A 27,374-nucleotide genomic window follows, 5' to 3' on the forward strand; every position below is an offset into this window, starting at 1 on the left:
AATAAAAAGATGAGTAATGACAAAAGAAAATTTAGAGTCAGAAAACCTCTGAATGAATATTAAAAGTTCAAATTCTTCTAATTGAAATGAACTTAAAAGATGAACAAAAATTCTGGAGAAAATACAAACTTTAATATACAGCATAATGTTTTTCAGACATATACACATGTGTATATCATGTTTAATAGTATTACATACATCAATTTGTTTTGTATGTCATAGAAAATAACATAAAAATCTTAAGTCATATTTTACAGCTTCTTTCTGAAAAGGACTAGTAGAATAAATAAAAAATAACTAAATTAAATAACTAAATAAAAAATAATAAGCAAGATATGAAATACATGAAAATTCAACTTTTAAAACCACAATCCTGAACCTTTAAATTGTGTTGGTTTCTTAGAACATGGCTGAACAGCTGTTTCTATCGTCCTACTTAATCTGTCTACACATCTTTTTATTACTCATTCTTCTTTATGTTTTAATGTAAACAGAGTCCACACAGTGGTAAAAGAGAACTGTATAGAGATTTTTGAGTAAAGTCAAATGAAAGCGTAAGGTGGTGACACAGTTTAACACATGCAAATAATCAAATAAACACATTAGTCCTTTTTGTGAACATGGATAAATAAGTATCAATACAGCATTGTTCAGCCATGCCACTAAATGCTTTTTTACACATTGTTTTAACCTGGGCTCAGACACAAAGTCCCAAAATTAGTTAGTCCCTGACTTTGAGTTGTGGTTATGACTAATTATTATACACAAGGCTTTATCTATCTGAACTCTAAGGACACAAATATGAAAAAAAAAAAACTATACTTACCAGCTGATACCCCACACTACACACTAGGTGTGCCATGTGACCTGAAACTTTGGTACAAAATCATCATAATCATTCTGTTAACACTGTTTTTTAACGCTGTTTGTGTTGCTGTTCAGCAGTTTAAAATGTTTTAGATTGGATTACATGGAATGAATTTGAATTTTCTTGGGGGGTTTTGTGTGTGTTTTGTTCTTAGCAGATTTTTTCTTCCATACTGTTGAATTCCAGTTACCACATTTCTGGTCATATGACATCCAGAGTGCCCACTTAAAAAAAATCCCCACAGTTAATTCAACATTAGAACAAAATAAAAATATCCATCCATCCATCCATTCGCTTCCGCTTATCCTTTCCAGGGTCGCGGGGGGCGCTGGAGCCTATCCCAGCTGTCATAGGGCGAAAGGCGGGGTACACCCTGGACAGGTCGCCAGTCTGTCACAGGGCCAACACACAGGGACAGACAACCATTCACACTCACATTCACTCGCACATTCACACCTAGTGACAATTTGGATTAATCAATTAACCTATCCCCACAAATAAAAAAATAAAAATATGTTAAAGAAAAAAAGGTTTGCTCTGTGATGAAATACTAAATAAGCATACATTGTACAGAGCACTAACAATGACAACAATCCTTTAGCCTGTTGATCAGAGAGAGGCAGTCATTATGTCCATTTAAAACCTGTAATCACAGAGCACAATGTTTCTGTGAAACTATGAAGTCCCATATGATCCTCATCATGTCCAGTGACTTCAGAGTGGATCCTCCCTGTCATCCGGCCAGTGTTTGATGTGTGGCAAGCAGCACAGAAGCAGGATAGCTGAGGACTTTAAAAGAAGAGCAGAAAACAGGAATATGTAGTTGTAAATGTAAATATCAGTGATACTTGTCTTGTCAAAGGGAATAAAATAATGAAAATGTTAACTTACACACTCATTTAGGGAGGATCTTGACACTGCACAGAGGAGGCACAGTCAGTCTGACAATGATGGTGATCTCCAGGGATGTTTTCCTGCAGCAACATTCCTGCCAACTGGCCATATGATCCAGAGTAGTTGGTTTGTAATAAACAGAAAGGTGTATATGTTAGGTAGTGTGCACTCAGAGCTGGTCCTAAGAAACAAACACATCCTGTAATAAACTGAATACCTGTAGTAGTGCTGCTGCAAATATGAAGCCCTTCTATCATGAGTGGTTTCAAAGAAGGTGTTTTGGAGGCTCAGTCACAGAAACTGTGCCGTCTGTTCAGTCCTGAGTGTCTCAGCTCTGAAGGGGATGGATCACAGAGGGAAACACCTGAGTACAGACATTACAATACACTCTAACACTCCTAAGGTCAAGTGAAAACACAATTTAAACACTTCACAAAGAATGAATACATGTTTTCATGGAAATTATGTCATTAACCCTTTTTGTTGTGAGTAAATCTCACCGACTGCTTGTGGGACAAGCTAGAAGGAGGACTTATCACAGAATCTCTCCTGTGCTCCAGATGTGAAGTCTCACGCTCTGATCGTATGGCGATGAAGATGGTGATGATGAAGTTTCTCTGATCTGTGGCATTACAGTTTCTGGCTGCTATGTGCTTCACATTGTTGGATTTTACATGTGAAGCTTGGAGAAGACACAGGAGGACTGTGTCTTGCTTAAAAAAAAAAAAAGAAAAAAAAAGGAAACCTAACAGGAAAGGAAACCCCCCCCCCTCAACTCCCACCGTACCCTCCCCTCCCCCCCCCTCCCACTCAACTCCCCAACCTCACACCATCCAATGTCTATACAAATGTAGGGTATCAGCTGGTAACAGAAAGCAAGTGTAACATATGCACTACATATGTAACACTGCTGAAACATTTCTGGCCAGAAATGTGCAGTTATCAACCCAGACCCACCCTGATGATTGCACTGGCCAGAAACATGATAAAAGCTCATAAAAATTTATGTTTCATAGTAAAATTGGTCCAAAAATATAATCGTATACTTTTGAAAAAGTTTAAAGTTTATAACGAACCAAAATAATAACATTTTTGTAAATAGTATTTCAAAATAGAGGCACACATAAAGTGGCTTAACTGTCATTATTGCTGTAATTAGGTTTGTTTGTTTGTTTGTTTGTTTTTTTAAATAGCAACCTTTAGTCATTATTGTTCTCTCAGAAACAATGAAGAAGCTGTTGAACATTTATGTGTTGTGTAGGCAATCCTCTGGTCCACCCTCCCTCCCTCCCAGCCACAGTGAGACTGGGGCAGCCTGGCAGGATGTTGAAGCCTGGCTGCAGAGAGGATATGCCTACACTATTCATTTTAAACTGCTATATTTGATTTTTCTGACATTTATAGGTTACTGTTAGTGAATTTTAGATTTTCTGTAATAAATAAAATTGTCATCTTTTACTGATATCATTACTTAATTCATGTAATTGTATTTTATGTAAACAATTCAAACATTATACTGCAATGCAGGGCGTCAACTTTTAAATATCGCTCTACTTTATGTCTGTGAAGGTTCTCAGTCATCCAGGTCATCGTAGTCAAAGGAGCTTGCAAAGAAAAGCGTCTGGACTTCTTTCTGGAGTTCAAGCATCGCTCTACTTTCTTAAGTCATTCAAAAATATAGATATTACTTACTGTATTCAAAGATCTAGATCATGAATCATCACAGGACAATACACAGTATACTGGGTCATGGTAACTATGGTAGGTCTTCATGACTCCAGAATGGAGACATCGATCTGACTGAGAAATGAAAATTAGGTCAAGCAGTGTGTTCTTCTCTGTGGTAGGGGCAGTGATGACCTGTGCGTATCCCCTAGACTCAAACAGCTCCAGGATTGGTTTGTTTGCACTGGATAAAACATTCTCATTAAAATCACCACAAACTATGATGGGATGACAGTCCATGATCTCCAATGAGTCTAATAGGCTTACCAGGTTTTTCAGGAATGGCCTCAGAGTGTAGTCTGGAGGTCTGTATACAACTGCAATCAGAGCACTGACTGGTGCTTCAACCTTTAAAGCCAGAAATTCAAGGTCAGTTACATTATGGATGTACTGTTTTTCATGCACTTGAATGTCACTTTTCACATAAACAGCAACTCCACCACCACTTCTGTTTGCCATCTGGGGAAAGTTTGTGTAGGACAGGTGTCTGTTGCGTTTGAACAAATTGTAATTTTCCAAGTGGAGACTCTCTGCGACAAAAGAGCCCCGCAGGTGTGTTTCTGTTAGGCACAAAACATCTGCTAGACACAATTCATGGTGACTTTTGATGTCATTAATGTGAGCTGGCAGTCCCTCTGTATTATGATGAACAATGGTGAAAACCTCTGACCTGCTCAGTGTTTGCCTCACGTGTAGAAGAGGCATCATGTCATCAAGGTTGGCTTGTCTCATGTTCTCAAGCGCTGCAGTGATTTCTGGGTTGGTGAATATTTTTTTCTCCTCCATATCAAGAAGATACAGTCCACTGAGAGACGTCACTCTACTGACAGCTACGTAGGCCATGCCGGGCTCAAAAATGCTCTTAAGAGAGACAACAGCTGATGTAGTTGTCATACCCTGTACCTTATGTATTGTACATGCAAAGGCCAGCTTCACTGGGAACTGTCTTCGTACCACTCCTTTCTGCTTCAGATTCTCCTCTGCTCTCTCAATGTACACCATGTCGTCTGCTGGTGTGCGGTTATTCTTTCCAGATGTCTCATTATCCATTTTAAGTCCAAGCTTGATGATGTGTTGGTCGTTTTCAGAGTGAACTACTCTAAGTAGTATTCCAAAAGCTCCATTAACCAAACCATTTTGTATGTCAATGTTTCTGGTGAGCATGACACGAGCTCCTTCTGCAACTTTCAGTGTGTCTGGTAACTCGTTTTTACCTCCTTTCAATGGTCTGTCTTGAAGTGCCATTCTGCCAGTTCTAGGATCTTTTCTATAATCATCTGCATGGATGTCAATGATATGAGTGTGGAGCAGAGCCAGTGTTGCAGAGTTGTGTGCATCCACTTCTTTATTAGTTGCAAAAATGTGCAACGCATCAGTTGGACAATGGGCTGGTTCAGTTATGGCCTGTGACAACAAATTTCTATCTGCTTCGCAAAGCTCATCCAACTTTCCTTTCACACGAATTCTGTTCAGCATCTCTGCAAAGACAACATCATCTTTCTGACGCATAATCTCAGTCAGAGTGATCATCTGAAAATGCTCCCGCCACAGGTCGATCTCGGACGGGTCGTGCACACAGAGAGGTTTAGACTGTCGCACTGGGGGTAGCTGATAGAAGTCTCCGACAGCAAGGACTGACATGCCTCCAAAGGGTCTCCGAGTCCCTTTGATCTGTTTGAGTCTTGCATCTACATATGCAAACAGATGTCTTGACACCATAGACACTTCGTCAATGACGATTATTTCAGCATTCAAAAGTTCTGATCTGACTTCATCCAGCTGATTGCCAAGTCCCTGAATGGGAGGTTTTAAGCTTCTAGGCAGCTTGAGAAGAGAATGCAGTGTTGTTCCAGAAATGTTAAAAGCTGCAGTCCCAGTGAAAGCAGTTAACAGGACAGTGGGTTTTGATATGTCAACGTCGTCTGCATATCTGGGCACTTTGCTCAGTATCTTAGATGCTTCTGAGTAGATGCATTTGATAAGATGTGATTTTCCTGTTCCAGCACCACCATTAATATAAAAGAAAAACTGCTCTGGATTTAGAGCACAGACTCTTTTAATGCACCAGTCTCTAACTGCATAAAATATGCAGGCTTGCTTCTTGTTCAGATTCTGAAACATCTGACGTAACAATGTGGGATCAATAGCAGGGGGTTCCCTGATGGCTCTGACTTCTGTTGAAGCATCAGCCTGACGGCTGTAGTCGGGCACATCTTCCTGTTCATTTTCATTGTCTCGCTCTCTTTCTTGTTCAACAAGTGGCAACCTTACGAGATCTGATTCAGGTGCCAGATTACACCATTCGTCAGTCACACCTCTGTTCTGCTCATATTCCTCAACAGCGCTCTCGATCTCCTCACTGTTTTTCTCATATTTTTCTCTGTTTCTTTTGACAATGTGTTGCACGTACTCAAGATGGTCAGTACCTGGTAGCTGTACACAGCCAGCACCATAGAAAGCCTGATAGGTTGGCAACGATGGTGTTTTCAGTTCGTGGTCTGAACGATGAGGAAGGTACAGTTTAAGCAGTCTTCCGTAATATTGCTCTGGATGTTTTTCTTGTGAGCAGCGGTGAAATCTGATGATAGCAGGCTTATTGTTTTTGCGCCTTTGCACAAACCCCATCTCATTGAGAAGGGGCAAAACATCTTTACCTTTTTTCTGTTGGCCATAGACAATCCTGCAAGTAGCAGCAAAGTCTGCCATGCACATCTCCTCATACTCTGGTGTTTCAGGTCTGGCTTTGTATTTGTCATTCAAAGATGTCATCCAAACATTGGAAGACTCAGGTGTTGTGTTGTCCAGAACTGACAGGGGACGACTCATTTTCACAGGATTATCATCAGTTGGTATGAATATTACAGCACGTGAACATTGCTTCATGTGAAGACCACATGCACGAGCAACACATTCTTGTGCACTGATCTCTCGCTTCTTTGAATATGCCTGCATGACGGCTCTCATTTCATCGCACTCATTTACACTGTCCTTATGGGAGTTCTCAATGACAGTTTTCAGGTACTCAGATAGCCCGCCCTCTTTTTTTGATATATATTTCATTAAATAATTTGCAGCACCAAAAGCATCTAAAACAAAGCTTATGTCGATATTACTGTTCCAGGCTTCAAGCAAATGTGGATTATAGCCATTTATCCAAGAGTCTTTTGGATCACGCTTTAGTATGATCGTACTCCTCATGTTCATTTTATTCAGGTATCTCTGATATTCTGCATGTGTCAAGTTGCATCTTGCCAAGAGCTGCTCTAAACTCATGGAAGCAGTTTCAGGTTCATTCAGCAGCTGGTTCAGTGGTCTGAGCTTGTTCTTTGCTGTTTCTACTTCCAGTGCATCATCCTCACTGGGTCTTGTGATCATTGTCTCATTGCAGGGTGGTTTGGGAAAACCAAAACGGCACCCGGAGCTTAAACTCCTAAAGCACGTCTTTGTGTGGTTCTTACTATGTTTTTGCACTTCTGTTACTTTCTTGTACAGTTCAGGTTGTTTATGTGGATCAGGCAGCTGAGCTGTGATGTATTTGTTTATAAAATCAAGAACAGTTTGCTCATCATCCTCCTCAAACACAGGAGCACCTTCTACCCACAGGAGACAGTGTATGTGTGGGCTTCCTCTGTGCTGAAACTCAACTCTGTAAAAGTAGTCAATGACTTTGCCAAGTGGCTCTGCGGGAGATAAGAGTAAATCTCTGAATAATGCTTCAACTCTCTTGTCAAACATGCGCATTGTTGTGACAGGATTGCTTCTCAGGATGTCACACTTTGCTGACCAGTCAAGTCCTTCAAAATTCACTTGTTCACCTTGCTGCCTTGTTATTGCCTCGATCACTTCAGGCCAGCGCATTTCAGCAGCTGAAAATGTGCAAAAGAACGTGGGAGTTCCCAACTGTCTGATCATGGCAAAAAGATCTCTTGTTGTTTTCTCCCAATAGGCTGGGGTTCCTCTCAGAGGCTGCATGAATCTCACTGCGTCTTTATTTCGCACCAGTTTCTCCACCTCATGTTTATCTTGTAACATGCCTGAGGTTATTTTTCTCCCATCTCTGGTCAGAGGCTTTGCCTTTCTTAACTGTATCGTCATGCTGGAAGTAGCCAAGTGTATTTCAGTCACAAACTGTGCAAAGAACAAATAGTTTGTGTCTTTGGCAAAACGATCATCAATGCAGAAAAGTCTTGATTTGAAATACCCACTGGGGGATACTTTGATCAGCCTTCTTTCATCAAGTGTGTTTTGGCCTGTAGGAAACTGCACAGGGAAGGCCATGGCCTCCAGTTTAGGTGTTTTGAAAAAACTTATTGGATTGTTTCTCTCTGCAGGAGCAACAGAGTAGATTCCTTCACTGAAACATAATATCTCCTCAGCCACATCAGGGGGCTGTAAACAGGACTCGAGTGCAAAACCACCATTAGTCAGTCCATCTGCTTGCTCTGAATCATCTCTCATCTGTTCATGCGATTGTTCACCATCACAGGGTAACGTGTCAATGTCCTGTTCATTTTTATTTTGTGCTTCACTCAGTGCATTTTTCTCACAGCTGTCAATTTCCATTAAATCAGCCTCATCATAATCGTCCTCATTCATGTTTTCATCATCATCATCATCATCATCTTCATCAGGAAGTGTTGGATCACACAGCTCAGCATCATCTCTGATGCTCACATCCTTATACTGTGGATGAATCTGCTTGAGTTTATGCAGTGCTTGCACAAGTTTAGACCAGCTTACAGTCTGAAACAGCTGATGACCTTTGTAAGACAAGCGTCTCTTCAGTTTCACTCTCATGATCTGAGAATTAATTCTCAATCGAGGCAATGCTTCAACAGTTTCCTGTACCTCGGATGGGACACAGACCACATTTCCTCTAATTGCTCTTTGTCTGCCTTTGGGAAGAGGAATGATCTTGGCAAATGGTATGCACTTGGCTATGAGATGTCTCTCCAGTATGTTGAGATCAGACAGTTCAGGTGGAATATCAGCAAGCTCTAGTGTATTGGCAACAGCAAGTGCTGGCATGAATCCATTTTTAAGATGATCGTGGCAGGTGTGACAAATCCACTCTCTCTTTCTCTCATCGGGAACATTGCACTGCTCATTTCTGCAGTTTTCATCACAAACATGAACAAACTTTCCTGTCAAACATGTTGCAACCACATGTGGGTTTTTGACATAATTTGACCTTGTGCAGGGTCGTACTTGGTTTGGAAATGAAGCCTTGAAGCATACAGTACATGGGTATGATGGTCCAACTTTGATTTGTGATTTGAACACAGATATGGCCTCGTTAATCACACTGTTGTCACTCTCTTGGGTTTGTCTGTTCACCCATCTGTATTTCCTTTTTATTTTCATTGCACATCTCATATTGTGCATAATCCTGAAGGCAAGATTACTTTGATACCTGTCTCGCATTAGTTGTTTCATTAGTTGTCTGTGTCTTACTCTGAATGCGTCATCACGTGCATAACGCTGAGTCACTCGAGATCTCTGTCTCTCTCTGAATTCAGGGTTTTCTTGATACCTTTTAGTGATATAGTTTTTTTGTTTTTGTCTAAATTCAGCATTGTCACAGTAGCGTCTTTTAATATATTGTTGTTGTTTCTTTCTGAATTCATCGTTCTCACAGTAGCGTCTTTTAATATATTGTTGTTGTTTCTTTCTAACTGTAGCATTCTCAGAAAAACGTCTTTTAACATATTGGTTTTTTTTCTGTCTGAATTCATCATTCTCACAATAACGTCTTTTCATATACTGTTGTTTTTTCTGTCTGACTTCAGGATTGTTTTTATATGCCTCGCTTGTGCAAGATTTTTTCTTTTCTTTGTAATCTTTATTTGAAGCGTACTTTTGTCGTTCTTTCCTTTTTTGGTTTTCTTTTCTCTGATTTCTGGGTTTCTCTGATGCCATTAATCTTCTTTTCATTTTTTGCCTTTGTTGTTTATTAACTTTTTTCAGTTTTTGTAAAACTATATCAGAAACATCACAGGCAGCAACATTTTTTATTGCAGCATTTGATTGACATGAAAAAGCATCATTCGATGGAAAGAAATTTAATTCACTGCATAGTTCTTCAGTTGGTATATTAGGAGGTTCATTCTGATCTTCATATGATGTGAACTGAGTCATATGGTCTTCTTTTTGTTCCACCAGTGGCGTACAAATGGACATTTGAAAAAAGATGTTCTCAGTCAGATCAGTGGTTGTGTTTCTCCTTGGAGAAGAGGAGTTTGCTTCATCAACAGTTGTATCAGAGTGAGTAGGTGCCACAGCAGTGGCAGCTGTTGGTCTGCAGACTGTGTCTGTGATAGTATCACTCAGGTTGACTGTGCTCATACTGTAGAACTGCACAGGCTTCAGTTCATAGTTACAAGAAGGTGATATCTCCATCATTTCATAAGAATCTTGGATCCTCTTAATCATGTCACTGAGGAGTGTGAATTTCAGCATCACTGCTGTACCACGATTACGTGACTGTAGTAGTAGAGGAAGACCACTGGCTGTTCTGGAGTGTGGATCAAAGAAACCATATTTGCCCGATGTGGATCTGAACACTGCGATACACAATCCACTCATAATCAATAAGGCATACTGCACATCTGACAACAGGCAGCTCAGTCCTGCTTCTAAGCTGAGAAAGGTATCTACTGCCTCCTCTGGAGGTTCTTCAAATGTCCCATACCGGGAAGGCTGTGTCATGTCGACATCATACATAGACCTGCGAGCATCAACTTTGTCTGGCAGCTCATCGGTTGCCAAATGAATATTTTTAGGAAATCTTTTCTTGGCCTCTTTGTACATCACATCACCTTTATCCAAGACCAGATTAAGGTCAGCTGTAGTCATGTTTTCATTCTCATGAAGGAATGCAAGAAATGTGAGTGAGTTACATGTGCACTGCTTGTTTCTGGAGTCTCCATATTTAGGATGTGCCTGGCTGTGAGATGCACAGACCTGTGTAACAGATGGCTGATTTTCAAGGTTCTCTCTTTCTGCATGAGATTGTCCTGCCACATCATTGTGACAGCCTCTTTTCAAAAAATCAGCATAACCCACCTGTGGGGCACTTGACACCTCATGTTGTTCATTAACTTTATGCTGCAGTCCACTCTTTACAGCATCAGCATAAGATACCTGTTGTACATGTGCAGGAACATGTTGACCTGCCTGTTTGACACCATCAGCATTGGTCTTTGCAGACACACTGTCTTCTGCAGAGCTCTGAGGAAAATCACACTCAGCTTGTTCACATGTTGGCACACTGTGAAACTCATGGAACTTCTTCCAGCGTTGTTTTGCAGCTTGTGACTTTTTCTGCTTCCTTGGCATTTTTACACAAGTGTTTCTCTTAGTCTTTAGAAAATATGTTTATAAAATAAGAGTGGCACACAGCAGGAGATGTTCTCTTTGTCTTTATATTTCAGTTTTTATTTGTCTGAAACAGTTGTCTTTCGTTTGACAGTTTGTTCTTCAGTCAAGAGAATATTATGCACTCTCTTTATTGGCTTGGCACAACTTAGCAGCAAGCGCAAAGTGAAAAACAGGTAGAGAGAAAATTTAGAAGAGAGAACAGGCAGAGCAGGAGAGACACGGTTGGGAAATCACAATCACACCGTGAATTAGAGTTTTCTTTGTTCAGTTCGTTCTCAGGTAGAGGCAATATATGCACTCCTTATTGCTTTAATGGCTTGGCGTTTTTCAGCAGCAAGCCAAGAGTGAAAAAGAGGTAGAGAGAAAATTTAGCAGAGAGAACAGGCAGAGCAGGAGAGACACGGCTTTAAATCAAACCGCAGAGTTTTCTTTGTTTGTTCAGTTTGTTCATAGGTTGAGGCAAAATATGCACTCTTTATTGCTTTATTGGCTTGGCGTTTTTCAGCAGCAAGCCAAGAGTGAAAAACAGGTAGAGAGAAAATTTAGCAGAGAGAACAGACAGAGCAGGAGAGACACGGCTTTGAAATCAAACCGCAATAAGATTCTTGGTTTGGCAAAATTTCTCACAAACCACAGGGTGAAATACAGATGGAAAGAAGGCAGAGACAATAGGTGGAGCAGGACAGAGGATAGAGGGGTTGGGGGGTTGGGATGTAAGAGAGAAGACTGGAGATCTGGTCCTTCTTCTTCTTCTTCTTCTTCACACTGTGAACAAAAAACAAGAAAAATATAATAATTTTATTAAAATAATATCACATGGCAATTGTATGAACTAATTGTGACTACTGAAAAAGGACAAAACAAATATTCAAGCTAAACTGTTGTCGGCTGCCATGTGCAAAAAGTTGCATAATTGGGCACTTTTTAAAAGAATATTTAATTAAATTCAGCAATAATATTTTTAAATACAAATATGATTGAGTGAATCATTAACTAATCACATGTAGTGTGACTACAAAAATGTACGAAAAAAAATATTTTAGCCCAATTGTTAAGCTGTACTTGTGTGTATTTGTTATAAAATTGTGTTTAAAAGGTCTAGCAAAAACTTTGAACCCACACTTTACAGTTTATATTATTCCGATTATTTTTTTTATTTTGGTCTACTTCTCTTACAGTATGTGCACACCTACCAGGCAAAGCACAGATGTCAGTCAAGTTCCTGAAAGTGTAAGAGCAGAAATAATATGTTAGTTGTCTGTACAGTGTTATCAGACTAACAGAAATACAAAGCCCACACACCATGATACACTGAACTTATAATTAGCAGGTTATACAGGTTATACAGCACACTAAAAGACACAGCAACCATTTTATAATTCAAACTAATTACCTGAAGTATTGCCACTTATGTAAGGCTACTGTTAGACTGTTATTAGCCTTAGCATTGCTGATAGCGCTAGCATTCCAGCTAGCATTAGCACTTCAGTTAATGTTAGCACTGCAGCTAGCGTTAGCATCGCAGCTAGCGTTAGCATCGCAGCTAGCGTTAGCATTCTTAGTGTTAAAACTGAGCCACAATGGCAATAATGAAGCTCATTTGTTACTTTTGTCTCACTGACTGCCAATAAATATCACAGGAATATTCTTTTTGTCAGTTAACAACCGCTAAGGCTAGTGTTAGCACTATAGCTGGCGTTAGCATTAGCATTGAAGCTAGCGTTAGCACTGCTGCTAACAGCAAAACATCATAAACCTGTATAAATGATAGTAAAGGTTATTCTTTTTTTTTTCTTCTTTATTCTTTGAACTCTTTTGAACTCTGTTGGACTTGATATCTGAGTTTAAATGTCAAATGTATTTTTACCATCATAAAAATAAAACACTGCAGTACTGAGTGTACTATACTTACCACAGCAGAGAGCAAAGCGGAATGACGACAGTTGGTCCAGTGATGGGTTAAAAACAGATGAGGCGTTCAGGTGGTGCTTGGAAATTTGATCATCAGGTTGAACAGCATTAATGAGCATATACATGACTGTGTGTTGGTCTGTGTGTGTGAGACATAGAGAGAGAGGGAAAAATACACTAGACTAGTATACAAATGGGTACTTTTTGCCCGAGTATAAGCGAATGAGTGACGCACAGAGAAAGAGGGCAACTGGCATTAAACGAGCAAATAAAAAGTATGTCATCTTGAACTGTTTTATGGGTTTTATTTTAAGACTACTTTGAGTGTATTCGTGGGGAGATAAACTATACAGACTAAAAACAGAGACATTAAATGAGATTAGATTATTTAAGATGTGGGAAAATCCACTACAGACAGGTAGATGCTGTGAGCTTTAATTATCCAGTCAGAAAAGATTATTTTAAAGTCATCAACTGACTCCAGATCTGAAAAACCTGTGTGCAGAAGACAAGTCCACCAATACACAATCAGCTTGAATTTAGCAGGGCAATCAGAATGCTCTATTCAGTTGGCCTACACTAACTACTGACATACTATTTGTCTGAATTATTAACGGAGCCAAGATGCAGACTGCTTAAGTAGAGAGCGAGCTTTATAAACACGAAGGCGAAACAAACAGGAACGTGGTGTACAAAAAACACCTAAGAGTAACCTAAACTGGAAAAGGCTAAGCAAAAACAAACATGAAACAGAGATGCAGGGAGACGTAGAAAACATAGGGAAGCCACACAGGGCAACGGAGGACGATACACAGATGAACCAGCCACAAACAGAGGCAAACACAAGGCTTAAAGACACAGAGGGATAACGAGGAAATGAGACACAGAAGGAGGGCAAAGCTGGGAGTAATCAGACATGATTGTCTGACATTTTCCCTGTCAGACATAACAGGGGAAATGTAAACTGAACACACTGAGATTAGACACGGACCTTGACAGTAAAACAGGAAACACACCGACAGAACAAAACCCACACAAACTTAACACAGACTGGGGGACACAGAACATAGGAACATGAAATGTGAAAAAGGAGCACAAAAACTCATAATAATAATAAACTTAAACATAAACACGGAGTCACAGACTCTGGACAATGACACTATTATTCTGTGACCCCTTTCAAATCTGCTTAATGGCATCTATTGGAAAAACTGCTTCTAAATCCAAGATTCCTGTCAAGCCAGCTTTTAAACCATGGAGATCCAGAGGAATTTTTCTACACAACAGCATGTTCTTTATGTTCCCGCTGTCAAAAATGTGGTCACAGGAGTAATGTAAAAGGTGGGGTCTTTTCTGCTGTTGAGACAAACTCCTGACTGAAAACAATGTATTTCTATGGGTCAGTTAGGAGGTTATCTATCTACTTGGATCTACACAGTTCAAAAAGTTTACATCTCTAAGTTTTGAAAGACACGGTGTTGGAAAGAGAACAACAATGGCTACGTTTTGATGGTAAAATGATGGCTGTAAAGCAAACACTGTGGACACAGTAGCAGTTGAAAGAGAAGTGTTTAAGATGAATCTTGGCAGAGTGAGACAGAGCTCATTAGGCAGGCAGGTGTGAGCCTGGTTGCTATAGTGACTGCACCCAATGGCTCCATACACACGACACAGACATGCGCCTCACTTTTGCTGCTTAAAATGAACAGAAAAGTCAGGCCGAAACAAATCGTTCCCAAATGAAAAGTAGAAATCGACTTGATGAAATTCCTTCACCGTGAGCGACAGCAATGTCTAGTCTATACTCTAGAAAGTGCATTTTCTGAAGAAACTGCAGTGTGAATGCTTGAATCTGAATGTATGCACTGAAATGAATTAATTGCTGAATTTTGAGTTAAAAATTTTGAATGAGATGAAAAATACAGAATTTAACCTGAAAACAAAAGTGCTGAACTGCTAAAAGCTGAAGGTTACACAGAAGAAGAAGTTGGAAAAAAGCTGAAAATGTTTTAATTGTAAATTAGAAAAACCTAAGAAATGAGAAAAGAACATTTAGAGTCAGAAAACATCTGAATGAATATTAAAAGGTCATATTCTTTGAATCACTGAATGAAGAAAATGTGATCCCTCCACTTGGACCCACACAGTTTAAAAAGTTTACATCTCTGAGCTTTGAAAGACAAGATGTTGGAAAAAGAACAACGATGGCGACGTTTTGAGGGTAAAATGATGGCTTTAACACTGTGGACACAGCAGCAGTTGAAAGAGAAGTGTTTAAGATTAATTTTGGCAGAGTGGCAGAGAGAGCTCGTTAAGCAGGCAGGTGTGAGCCTGGTTGCTATAGTGACCGCACCCAATGGCTCCATACACACGGACACAGACATGCACCTCACTTTTGCTGCTTAAAATGAACAGAAAAGTCAGGCCGAAACAAATCGTTCCCATATGAAAAGTACAAGTCGTATTGACGAAATTCTTTCACCGTGAGCGACAGCAGCTTCTAGTCTACTGAATTCTCAGTTTTCATGCCTGTGGAGTTTATTATATGGACGTGGTGACAGTGGAAAGACACCATGCTCTTCTGATTTTCAAACGAACCTTCTGAGCCATTTTAACATTAGAGTCTATGGAAGAGTTGGAGGGAGGAGGCTGTGCATTGGTGACATTTATGAAAGAACCATAACACCTAGGACAATAGTAAACACATTGGATGAAAGAGGACAGCCATGGCTACGTTTTGAGGGTAAAATCATACCTGTAGAGCAAACGCTGCGGACACAGCAGCAGTTTTAAAAAAGATTTTAAGATTAATTTTTTTGCTCCTCTCACTCTAGCAGTTGAGCTGCCTCACTCTAGCCCCAACATTCCGTCCCATACACACCCATTATAAACTCTGAAATGGGTGAAAAAACATCATGAAACTTAAACTGGAACTGAAGAAAAAGTATAATAGATATTGAAAAGATAAATACAAGTTGAATAGTTGAATGTCTTGTCTTCGTTTTAAAGTTTGAATGGTGGCTCTATGTCAATGTATGTGGAAGTAGTAAGAGTTTAAAAATGAGTAAGTTGAATGAGAATTTGAAGGGTCTCCCCATTGAAATACATGGGAAATTTTTGTTGAATAAAGTTGAATAAAATTAAAAATATAAATGTTAAAAATGAGAAAAATAGAAGCAGTCATGTCCAAAATAATAGGAATCTAACGATGTTTGAATGGTTTTTCTAAGTTGAACGGTTTTGAAGGAGTAGGCTTTCAAAAAACGTACGGAATAAGAAAATATAATAATAATAAAGATTAGAAGAACAATACTGTGAATGCTTTTCAAGCATTCACACTAATAATAAAGATTCGAATAACAATACTGTGAATGCTTTTCAAGCATTCACACTAATAATAATAAAGATTCGAATAACAATACTGTGAATGCTTTTCAAGCATTCACACTAATAAAGATTAGAAGAACAATACTGTGAATGCTTTTCAAGCATTCACACTAATAAATGAGATTATGCAGTGAAAAAGTGTATATAACTGGATGCTCACTGTTACCTATGTATATTTTGTACAATCAGAAGCATACTGTAATAAAAAACAATAGAATGAATACACAGTAATGTTACAGGAGCAGTGATGTTTACAGAATCTGACATTATTACAAAGATTAAGATGATTAAGATTCTTTGTTATTATCCTAATAGTACACACTGAAAAGTCATCACAAGCCACATTGCTCAATCATTTTGTTTTACCTTTTCTAAATTGCTTGAGCTCACCCATCATATTGGATGTGCTCCAACATCATCAGTGTTTAAAAGCACTAAAATTTTTATGCTCAGTTTCAGTTGACTAGATCCTGAATTATCATTTTATCTCATTTCTGCTTGTGTGGAGTAATTTGCCTTTTATTAATGATTTTATTGACGTGATTTTAATTGTTTTCAGATTGTATTTCAGTTTCTTTTGTGGAGTCATCCTCTGTGGTAATGCAGCAGCACTGCAACCCCTGCAACATCTGGCTATCAGCTGACACTGACTGTAGTCTAACATGAGCCATGCAGTTAGCATAGCTTTGAATTATTGCCACTTTGGTAACTTCACTGAGCACTGGATGACTGATATTTTAGCCTTTCATTTTTTACTTTCCTCTGTCTATATTGAGTTAACCTGTTATTATCCTTACCTCTGTGTGCTCTTTGTTGCTCTTTCTAATGTTTATATGTCCCTGCGTTCCTGCATGTGTTCCCTGCCTTTTGGATAGATCCTGTTGCTTTTTGGATTTTATTTATTTATTGGATATTCCTATCCCCCTACTGGCATCATGCATTGGTATGTGTAGCTACATTAAATGTTCATGTCAGTGCACCTGCCTGCCAGTCCTTGTGCCTGCATATTGTGTCCTTTGATAACCATTTTCAAAAATGTGACAAGGTCAGAGGAAGATGCACATATGTCAAGATGTCACTGGGACTGGAACAAACAATGAATGAAAAGTAGAAAAAAAAGTTTCAAACCTTTGCAACACATCATGTACTGTATAAAGTATGTGGAAAATGCCATATTTGAATTTTTGAACATGTTAGTTCTTCCCAGAGGTGGGACCAAGTCATTGTTTTGCAAGTCTCAAGTAAGTCTCAAGTCTTTATCCTCAAGTCTCAAGTAATGTCAGGCAAGTCAGAGTCGAGTCTCAAATCACTGGTGTAAAAGTCCGAGTAAAGTCACAAGTCTGAAATTTTTAATTTCAAGTCCTTTCGAGTCTTTAAAAAAAAAAAACGAAAAAAGAATGTTGCAGTTATGCTAAATGTAAATATTAGACCATGTAATTTTTAAATCTGTGTTTTTCTCAACACATGACAAAATATTGAACTTAGAAAATATACACAAATTGTGAAATTGCACCTCTTTAAAATGCAGCTCAATTAAACCTAGCTCCAACAATAATTTTCACCGACAGTTCTGAGATAAGCTGCATGTTATTCTTGGATGCGGTTGTAGGACCGGCTTTAAAATCGCATGACAAAAATATCATACACATTAAAAACAACTGCATCACCAACGTGGCCTGGACAACATTTGCTAGTTAGATGAAGTCAGCTATCTCATTGTAGCATATTTATATGCATATTTATAATTATATGGTTCTTGGAGTGAGTGCACACACTCATGAAGTTTAGTAACTTCAGGTCACTACAACAAGCCCAGGTACCGTTTACCAACGGATGGGTACAGGACCTTGAAATGCACCGTGTAGAACGAAAGACCATCGTACCTATCATAAGTTTACCAGTCTCACAAATCGTCTTCATGAATTCACATTCGTTAAACGTTTATTAATAGGACCTTTGAGCTCAACGGTAATTAATTAGCAGTGGAAATAATTTCTGGTACGCATCACAGAAATGTAGCAGTGACAATAATACTGTATGCTGTAATCGTACTGGGCAATTGGTGATACAAAAAACTGTTTTATCCTGTGAATAAAAGTATATGTTTTTGTCAATGTACCATAATAACAGAAGCGAAACACAATATTCTGTCAGGACAATTCACTATTTATGCACAATAAACAAAGGAGCATAGCGCGACAATTTCTGTTCAGCACCAGACTTGCTTGTAACCTATATCACCAATTATGTTATGAAAATGACGTATTAACTACTACAGCAGACTGACCTTTGTGGAAATGCTTGGAGCAGACTAACCTGTGAGCTGGAGTGTTCTGGGACGTTATATTTGATCTTTGAATGGCTGCAATCCAGGCCATCCGTCGCCTGTTTGTCACTTCGGAAACATGGCTCGAACAATTTCTCTTCAACGACGTAATCCGATAACAACAGATCTCTTTACCCGTCGGCTTCCCGTGGCTGTCATGCGACCGGCTATTGCGGTTAATAATACAACAGCTTCTTGCCATTTTTGTGTTTCTTTTTATCGCTGTGTGACTGATTTAAATTGAAAGCCTGCGTGCGCTAGTACTTCTTGCCACGAGTTCCCAGAATCCTTTGCGGTTTTACCCCTGAATGATGTCACATTTTCAATCTCTATATAATATGCATGTTAAATTTTATATTTGGGGTGAAATATCAAGTCTTTTCAAGTAAACCGGTTCAAGTCCAATTCAAGTCCCAAGTCATTGGTGTAAAAGTCCAAGTCAAGTCACAAGTCTTAGAACATTTTTTCAAGTCAAGTCTAAAGTCATAAAATTAATGACTCGAGTCTGACTCGAGTCCAAGTCATGTGACTCGAGTCCACACCTCTGGTTCTTCCCCGTGACATGATGATCCAAACTGCAATCCAGTTCAGTCAGGATGAGCTGCACTAGTGCACTCATTCACTGACATGAGTTATTGATTTCTGTGTTTTACAGTGTCACATAGTCACATAGTTGTTTTCCTAAAGGAAGATTTGACATCCCTGAAAGTAATTGCATCCATATAATTTTGATTGCATAGTGGAAAGAATTATTGTCAAGGATCTTATTACAGATTGGCACCACTCTAGTGCTAAAAACCATGAATGTCCTTTCCATTTAAAGCCAGTGTCAGTCACATTCTTGTATAGTTCTAACTCATTTGGTTTGTATCTAAAAATGTGAAGTCTTACATTCTTTCATGGACTAATATCACATTTCTCGTTGGGATTATTCTCCTTAAAAGAGAAGAAATGGAAGCATCTATCCATTTTTTATCCATCCACTTCCCCTCCTGCATTATTGTTTTGAACCTCCATCCATTCATTCTCTTCCACTTATCCCTATCAGGGTCACTGGAGCCAACCCCAGCTACCATAGGGCAGGGTACATCTTAGACAGGTTTATTCAGGGTAACCAGAGAGACAGACAGCCATTCACACTCACACCTACGGGCAATTTAGAATAGCCAGACTAACTGCAAATCATTGAACTGTGGAAGAAGCCAGAGTGAATGCAAGAACCCATGCAAACATGGGGAAAACAAGCAAACTCCACCACCATGTTACCCTAACTGGTTTTAAGCTGACCACTGGATTCAATCCCTCTTGCTATGGGGCCTCAGTGCTAACGACTGTCTCGCTGTGCTGACAAAGAAGAAAACAGAAAGCTATTAAGAACAGATGAGCTCAATACAAAATCAAGCTCAACATTTAAAACCGAGGTCCCTTCACAAAACAAATATCTGCTCACGGTTTCATTGAGTGGTTCAAATTTACAACAAATGCTTTGAACTACACCTTGATCTTTGTGGTCCAGGACTCCTAGTCTAACCTAGATTACAACCTGCTTCAGCTTAACACATGAAAACAAGACGCAGCCTGCTGCTTTCACTGTACAGCAAGAAGTGCAGGCACTGCAGATGAAAATTACATGTAATTGGCTGGAATTCAAAGAATAAGATACAGCATGACTTCTTTAAAATGAAGTTGGTTGTGCTCGAGGCAGACAGTAACCTCTCAGGGAAAAGGCTGGGAAAGAGTAAGTACGACAGAGACAGGGAAGAATGCCCCGCCGCGATGGGGAAAAGGGGGAATTTGATAAAAAAAATTAAGGGAAAGGAATGGTTGAAACACAGTCAGGTAAAGAAAGAAAATAGATAAAGTGTGCACCAGGGTGCTTAAAAAGAGATGTGACATCCTACAAACAAAAATAAATGAGGTCTGGAACAGGGGCCATTATAATCTCCAAAATACATCCAGGTTCTTGTTTGGCCCAGTCACAGTCGCATTCATATTTTTCTCTCCTTGCTATCCATCATTTTCTCTGACTTCCTCTCCCACTACCCAGCCAACATTTATATGTGGGGCCCATATGGTTTGGAAATGGGCTGAAAAATGGGCCCCATATAGGATTGTCCGCGGGTTCCGTAATGGCCCCATATTAAATGCCCATATAGGTGTTATGTTAGGAAAATCTGGGAACTAAATGGGCCCCAACTGGGAAAAGTACAAAGAAACCCACCCGGGCCCCATCTTTCAAGTTTTTGTGGGTACCATGTGGGCACCACATAGGCTAAAAAGTGGGTTTTAAGTGGGATTGTCCGCAGGTTCCATAATGGCCCCATTTTATAAGCCCATCTCGGTATTATATTGGTAAAATCTGGGAACTAAATGTGCCCCAACTGGGCAAAGTACACAGAAACCCACCTGGGCCCCATCTTTCAAGTTTTTTGTGGGTACCATGTGGGCACCACATAGGCTAAAAAGTGGGTTTTAAGTGGGATTGTCCGCGGGTTCCATAATGGCCCCATTTTATAAGCCCATCTCGGTATTATATTGGTAAAATCTGGGAACTAGATGGACCCCAACTGGGCAAAGTACACAGAAACCCACCCGGGCCCCATCTTTCAAGTTTTTGTGGGTACCATGTGGGCACCACATAGGCTAAAAAGTGGGTTTTAAGTGGGATTGTCCGCGGGTTCCGTAATGGCCCCATTTTATAAGCCCATCTCGGTGTTATATTGGTAAAATCTGGGAACTAAATGGGCCCCAACTAGGCAAAGTACACAGAAACCCACCCGGGCCCCACCTTTCAAGTTGTTTTGTGGGTACCATGTGAGTACCACATAGGCTAAAAAGTGGGTTTTAAGTGGGATTGTCCGCGGGTTCCATAATGGCCCCATTTTGTAAGCCCATCTCGGTGTTATATTGGTATAATCTGGGAACTAAATGGACCCCAACTGGGCAAAGTACAAAGAAACCCACCCAGGCCCCACCTTTCAAGTTGTTTTGTGGGTACCATGTGAGTACCACATAGGCTAAAAAGTGGGTTTTAAGTGGGATTGTCCGCGGGTTCCATAATGGCCCCATTTTATAAGCCCATCTCGGTGTTATATAGGTAAAATCTGGGAACTAAATGGACCCCAACTGGGCAAAGTACACTGAAACCCACCTAGGCCCCATTTTTCAAGTTCTTAGTGGGTACAACATGAGGAAAACATGAGCTAAAAAGTTGGAATGGCATTAGCAGTGGGTTCTGTATTTACATCTTATTTCTAGTTTGAATTGACTAAGTTCTGGCACTGAGTGGGCCCCATGTAGTAAAACAGTCACAAAATCAATTTTTCAGACGGCTAATACGGGTTCTGTGACACAAAGACACCAAATATATTAAAGCTGACCGCAAACAAAATCTAGTTTGTAAATAAAACCATTTCAAAAATCACGAGGGTACACAAAACAACATTTTTCACATTTATTTTGTCCAACAACTGTGATTTTACGTAACTGTATTCCAAAGTGCGTAAACGTTTAAAAACTAGAAATGTCAAACTACAGCAAAATTCCTTAGATATTTGGAACTGTAGCAACATGGGGAAAAAGTCAGATGGAAAACTCAAAAGCTTATCTTGAATCAGCAGGGTTTGTTTTTTTACAGAGCCGTAAGTCTAGTTTGTACCCTTGCAGCCCTCGGTCCTCCTCTGTCTTTAGCTCCACTGAACCACTTGGACAGAGCCTTCTCTGCTTCTTGCAAGTTGACTTTTGATGTTAAATAATTCTTCAGTGCCTCTGCAAATGAAGAAGAAGAAAAACGGGCAAGCCAAAGTAAAGTTAATCTTAGCTTACTTCATTTGGTGATGATTTTCAAAGAACAATGTTTATTTCACTTTATTGCCTCAAAAAATATATACAAATTGCATGATAACCAATCTCAGTTACACTTTCAAACACTTTATTAAAAAAGTTTAGTTTTCTAAAGTTCAAATGTCTCAAGTGAAACTAACTTACCATACACAACATTAAAAAGACGCAAATCTCTGAACTTTTTTTCCCCATGTCGGCCAAGCATGTTGTACTCCACAGCCAGCTCAGGTGATATGAGGAATTTCATCATCCTTCTTGTGGCATCGTCTACACTTGTTTCCCCTGTATCTGCTACCATGGCAACCTGAGGGGAATATACAAAAAGGACAGATTAGATACTGGCATCTGGTTAGGATGCCTCCCTGGTGAGGTGTTTTGGGCACGTCCCACCAGGAAGAGACCCAGAACACCCAGGACATGCTGGAGGGACTATGTTTTTCGGCTGGCCTGGGAATGCCTTGGGATTCCCCCGGAAGAGCTGGGCCAAGTGCCTGGAGAGAGCGAAGTCTGGGCCTCTCTACTTAGTACCGGATTGGGTCGAGGGGCAGCAGCCTAAGCTTAAGATAATGGACCGGAATGGAGGATAAATGGACACTTTACATATTACTTAATGTTTACTGTGTGGTGATAAAAAAAGAATGGTAGTAAACACAAGCTAAACTAAAAAAATTAATTGCGCTTCCTTAACCCTTTATCCCCAATAATGTTACGCAGGATAACTGGTAGGTCTGGTAGGTTTTTTCCTCTACTGTATACTATATGAATGTAATCAAGGATTAATAACAGAAAGAAAAAAGAAATTGAAATTTTGCCATTTTTACTAAAGGCAATCAAAATGTACATGAATAAAATATTTAAATTAGTCAATTCAAATTAATAACTCTAAAACACTGAACAAAATTAAGTATTTGACCCTGTGGTTTATTTTCGGACATCTCTTTTCTTCTAAAAGTCCAGGCGTGTTGGGCCCCTGGCAGAGCTCAGGTTTGACGAGACAGGTTTGGAAAAACCTGTCGCTGGCGACTTTTTGGGGGCTAAAGGGTTAAAATAAATAGGAATTGGCCAAAATTTGTATAAACTATGAAATAGCAGAACAAAAGTAAAAAAAAAAATCTTTATCTGTTATCAGAATCAAATATTTGAATAGAATAAAAAATTTAACTTTCTGGAAGATTTCTCGTTACATCTGTCATAAAAGTAACAACATCTCAGAAAAGAAACATGATAGCAACAGAAAAATATGATAGCAGTGTGATGTGATGGTCCCTGGCCAGATTTTTACACATATTATAAGCCCTGTGACACAAAAACCACAGAACTCTGACACGCACAGACTGTTTTCCTTCGTGCTAATGAAGAAAAATGCTGGTCTGGTATGTAAAAGGGAATTTATTCTTCCAGGACCTGAAGCTCCGTAATGCAGCCCTCCAACAGCCAAACCTATCTGTTCTCTGATTGTCTTGATGCATGCTCAATCATCCAGGTAAGTAAATCTCCAAAAGTTGATTCTGTTCATCTGGACGTAGCGCTTGCAGCATTTTCTCCCACTGAAAATGCTACGTCCAAATGAACAGAATCAACTTCTGGAGATGTTCTCTGATTGGATTGTTTAATTGGTGATTGACATGAAATTGACCAATCAGCTGAAAGGAAGAAAAATAGGGTCAAAATTTGGATGTGTAAGTATAAATCCACACACAGCCAGGAAAGCCGAGCGCAGAGTTGTTTGTAGCACCAATTCAGCCAGAGTGGAGCCAGATGGATTTTCCATCCATCCACAGACCAGCAAGTGATAAATTAACAGTGTTGTTGGTATTTTCTAAAACAGTTGTATGCAATAGGAATTGCTGTTTATAGTCCTCCTGTATATCTGCATGTTCCCTCCCAATTAAAACCTGTGATAATGGAGATTCAAATTCATGTCATACCTATACCAACAGTTATCAAGTATCCAGATCGACCTTTACTGATGTGCTCTGTCAGTGCGCCCCAGGGTAGCTGTGGCTACAATGTAGCTTGCCATCGCCAGTGTGTGATTGTGTGTGTGAATGGGTGAATGACTGAATGTAGTGTGAAGCGCTTTGGGGTCCTTAGGGACTAGAAAAGCGCTATAAAAATGCAGGCCATTTACCATTTAAAGGAAAATTGTTATTTCCATGTATTTTCCTGTTCTGCCTTCAACTTTGAGGACTTCCCCCCACATTTCTAGTTGTGACAGTGCACCTACAACAAAAAAAATCTGCTGTGATTTACATTTGTTGAAAGAGCAATTTTGTAAAATAGTCTATTTTTGTATGCACAGTTTACAAATCTGTCCTGTACAGCATGGACTGATTGCATGCTAAAAAGTTGTTGCTTAAAAATAAAACAATAAATTTCTAATTAATAACATCAGCAGAAAGCCTTGTTATTAATTAGATGTACAATTTCTATAGAATACGAAACAACTCAGTTCATTTTTGATCATATCAATACCAGCATATTACACAACTAGTGATGGGATTTTCGTCTCTTTTTAGAAAGCCGGCTCTTTCGGCTCCCAACCGGCTCTTCAGGTTGTTTTGTTGCTTTAATTAATTTATTATTAACAACAATATAAAATTATGAACAAAAGGAATTACTAATGTAAAAAAAGAAACGTGGTTTTATTTATATATGTTTATATATAAATATATATGGTGGCCCCTAGAGACAAAGCATGTACAAACTCCAAAACCCATTTCTAGCGTCAACTGAACTTCCAAAACAGAGCTATCTAGATCACTTAATTTACACAATTGAAATCATATGTGTATTTTTTGTGTATTTATACACAAGCACTCATATATATTCATAAAAAATTCCAAAAGCTGTTCATTTACCTGTTACTACCACACACCAAATCCGGTCGTTGGTACTTCCTGGCTTGTGTAGCCACTAGGTAACAAAATCTCAACACTGTGCCTAGCATCCTGGAGCACTTCTGTTGTGTTTTGTACGTGCTTTGGAGTTTGTACGTGCTATGGAGTTTTTACGTGTTTTGGGGTTTGTACGTGCTTTGTCTCTAGCAGCCACCGTAAATATACTTTTATTTATTCTCTCCACATAAAATGTAATAAATAAATCATATAATACAAAAAAAAACAACTATTTACATTTCAACTTTTAACTATTTAAATTTTCAGCTTTTTCCTTTTAAACAAATTTAAAGTGAAACAACACAAAACACTGCAAACCACAACACAATTAAATATAAATTATAATATGAAAACAAACAGAAGATGCATATTCTCTGTCATATGGGCCTGCATGAATAAACTTTCTGAATCCTTTATCATCCGCAATTGAAAATAGTTGTGGATGATTACTATACCTTTCTAATGTGACGTTGTTGTCCCTGGCTCTCTTTCTCTCTCTCTCCCTCCTGCTCTGTTCCTGTGCTACTGCGTGTGTAACAACCGCCCCTCCCCCCTCTTCCCAGCGCAAAGCACAAGGCTCGCGTGCAGAGTGAAGCGGGAAAAAAAGTGCGAGAGAGAGGGTGAGAGAGAGAGAAAAAACACGCTTGTGTCGTTCACTTCAAAGAGCCGTTTCGTTTTGACCAACACATCACTAACAACCATGATGAAAAACGCTCATCTGCTTCCATCACCATCAGCTGATTAACATTGAGCTGCTGCAGTCAACACCATCAAACTAATTTACTGTTTAATGTTATGTTATTGAATGCTTTTATTTTTAAATCTTTACCAGCGCTTAAAGACTGTAGATGTTCACACCTGGTGTTAGAAAACCGAGCTCACTGCAGTATTTTTTTTTATAACAGGAAATTTAAATTTTTATTGGTTACCGTGTTTATTACCACTTTTATCAGTAATGTACTTCCTATAAAATATGGATTTGATAAGTTACCAGTTTATTGAAATCAGCTAGTGAACACATCGATCACTTTATTGAACTACACGCCTTACACTCTTGTGAGCTCTGGTTACTAACAGCAGGTGTGAATGTTTGGAGTCCAAAACGCAGATAAAGATTAGAATAACAAGGCAATGTAAAATCAGTTTAATGCAGTTGACAGTAGCAGCTCAGATGGAAATCAGCCAATTGTGAGGAGAGCAGAGGACCAAAACTGTCAGAGTTGTGGGTCAAGTGAAGAGAACACTGTTGGCATTATTGTTAGCATAAAAGATGAAAATTAAATAAATGTTAAATTTTAAAATAGATCATTGCCTCCTGTGCCTAAATAAATATATATACTTAATACCAATAAAAAAAAAAGGATGCCCCAAAGACCATCACTTTTCAAAAATAATAATAATAATAATAAGTAATACAAATAATATGAAAGTTACTTACATGTCAAAGATGGTGCTTGTGATCTTGAAGAATCTAAACGTGATAAGGAAATGAAAGAAAGTGCATGAGAAAATACAAACATTTTTGTTTTTTCCCAGGATAATTCAATATAAAAGATTCTCTTACTAATGCACAAAATGAACAGTGTAATTAAAAGTTTGAAAGGCACTGCATGTGTTTATATGATAAACTGACTAATTCAAGCAGCAAACACTAGCAGTGCAAAAATGTATCTAACTAGCTGACAGACTTTAAAGTCACAGGAAGATATATCAAAATGGTGACTTATGCCAGAACAAATGACTTGACAGACATAAATCCTAAATTCCTTTAAGTAAAAAAGGAATTACTTTTTTATAAGTGGTCCCTAGTGGTTTTCAAATTATTACATGGCTTGTTAATTTTTTATTAAATTATTAAGAAGCCAGATGACTTCAAAACATTTACAAATTACTATAAAGCACTATCCAAACTTCAAATCAAGTGGCAAAATCTCCAAATTAAAAGTACTCGCAAACTATAAAAATTTGATTATACTTAAAAATATGCAAAAACTAATTTAGTGGAATTTTTACCTGCTCAAGAATACATTGAACATGCAATATTTAATTGAAAAGAACAAAATTTGTGTACTTTTAGAAAGGATTATTAAATATTTGGGGATACTAGACATAAAGAGGGTCTCGTACATTTACGGGCATCTAA

At 38.9% G+C, this 27,374-nt stretch overlaps 2 protein-coding genes and 1 long non-coding RNA gene across 4 annotated transcripts; all 3 read right to left on the bottom strand.

Annotated features, from left to right (window-relative positions):
- Positions 1 to 110: 110 nt before the first annotated feature.
- On the bottom strand, positions 111 to 5,037 carry LOC147337507 (ATP-dependent DNA helicase PIF1-like). 2 transcript variants are annotated; one of them, XM_086305381.1, is made up of 4 exons: positions 3,755 to 5,037; positions 1,980 to 2,096; positions 1,760 to 1,863; positions 111 to 1,657 (listed from the first exon to the last, which is right to left on the bottom strand). In XM_086305381.1, the coding sequence occupies exons 1-2, from the start codon at positions 5,015 to 5,017 to the stop codon at positions 2,091 to 2,093; spliced, it is 1,269 nt and encodes a 422-aa protein (XP_086161507.1). In that variant the 5' UTR covers positions 5,018 to 5,037; the 3' UTR covers positions 111 to 1,657; positions 1,760 to 1,863; positions 1,980 to 2,090. The 2 variants fall into 2 exon arrangements, with proteins under 2 accessions (XP_086161507.1, XP_086161503.1); XM_086305377.1 differs by lacking the exons at positions 111 to 1,657; positions 1,760 to 1,863; positions 1,980 to 2,096 and adding an exon at positions 2,576 to 3,671.
- Positions 5,038 to 5,303: 266 nt separating this feature from the next.
- LOC147337508 (uncharacterized) lies at positions 5,304 to 13,017 on the bottom strand. Its single transcript, XM_086308884.1, has 5 exons — positions 12,780 to 13,017; positions 12,061 to 12,089; positions 7,303 to 11,632; positions 5,614 to 6,294; positions 5,304 to 5,311 (listed from the first exon to the last, which is right to left on the bottom strand). The coding sequence occupies exons 3-5, from the start codon at positions 10,823 to 10,825 to the stop codon at positions 5,304 to 5,306; spliced, it is 4,212 nt and encodes a 1,403-aa protein (XP_086165010.1). The 5' UTR covers positions 10,826 to 11,632; positions 12,061 to 12,089; positions 12,780 to 13,017.
- Positions 13,018 to 21,932: 8,915 nt separating this feature from the next.
- On the bottom strand, positions 21,933 to 27,073 carry LOC147337509 (uncharacterized). Its single transcript, XR_015130942.1, has 3 exons — positions 26,670 to 27,073; positions 22,479 to 22,638; positions 21,933 to 22,259 (listed from the first exon to the last, which is right to left on the bottom strand). It is a non-coding gene; the product is annotated as an uncharacterized LOC147337509 (long non-coding RNA).
- Positions 27,074 to 27,374: the final 301 nt, after the last annotated feature.

Source organism: Aulonocara sp. 'chitande type north' Nkhata Bay, linkage group LG2 (genome assembly GCF_057382095.1).
Source record: "Aulonocara sp. 'chitande type north' Nkhata Bay isolate Kocher_YH1m ecotype deep benthic linkage group LG2, A_spYH_male_GT1.1, whole genome shotgun sequence".
NCBI lineage: Eukaryota > Metazoa > Chordata > Actinopteri > Cichliformes > Cichlidae > Aulonocara > Aulonocara sp. 'chitande type north' Nkhata Bay.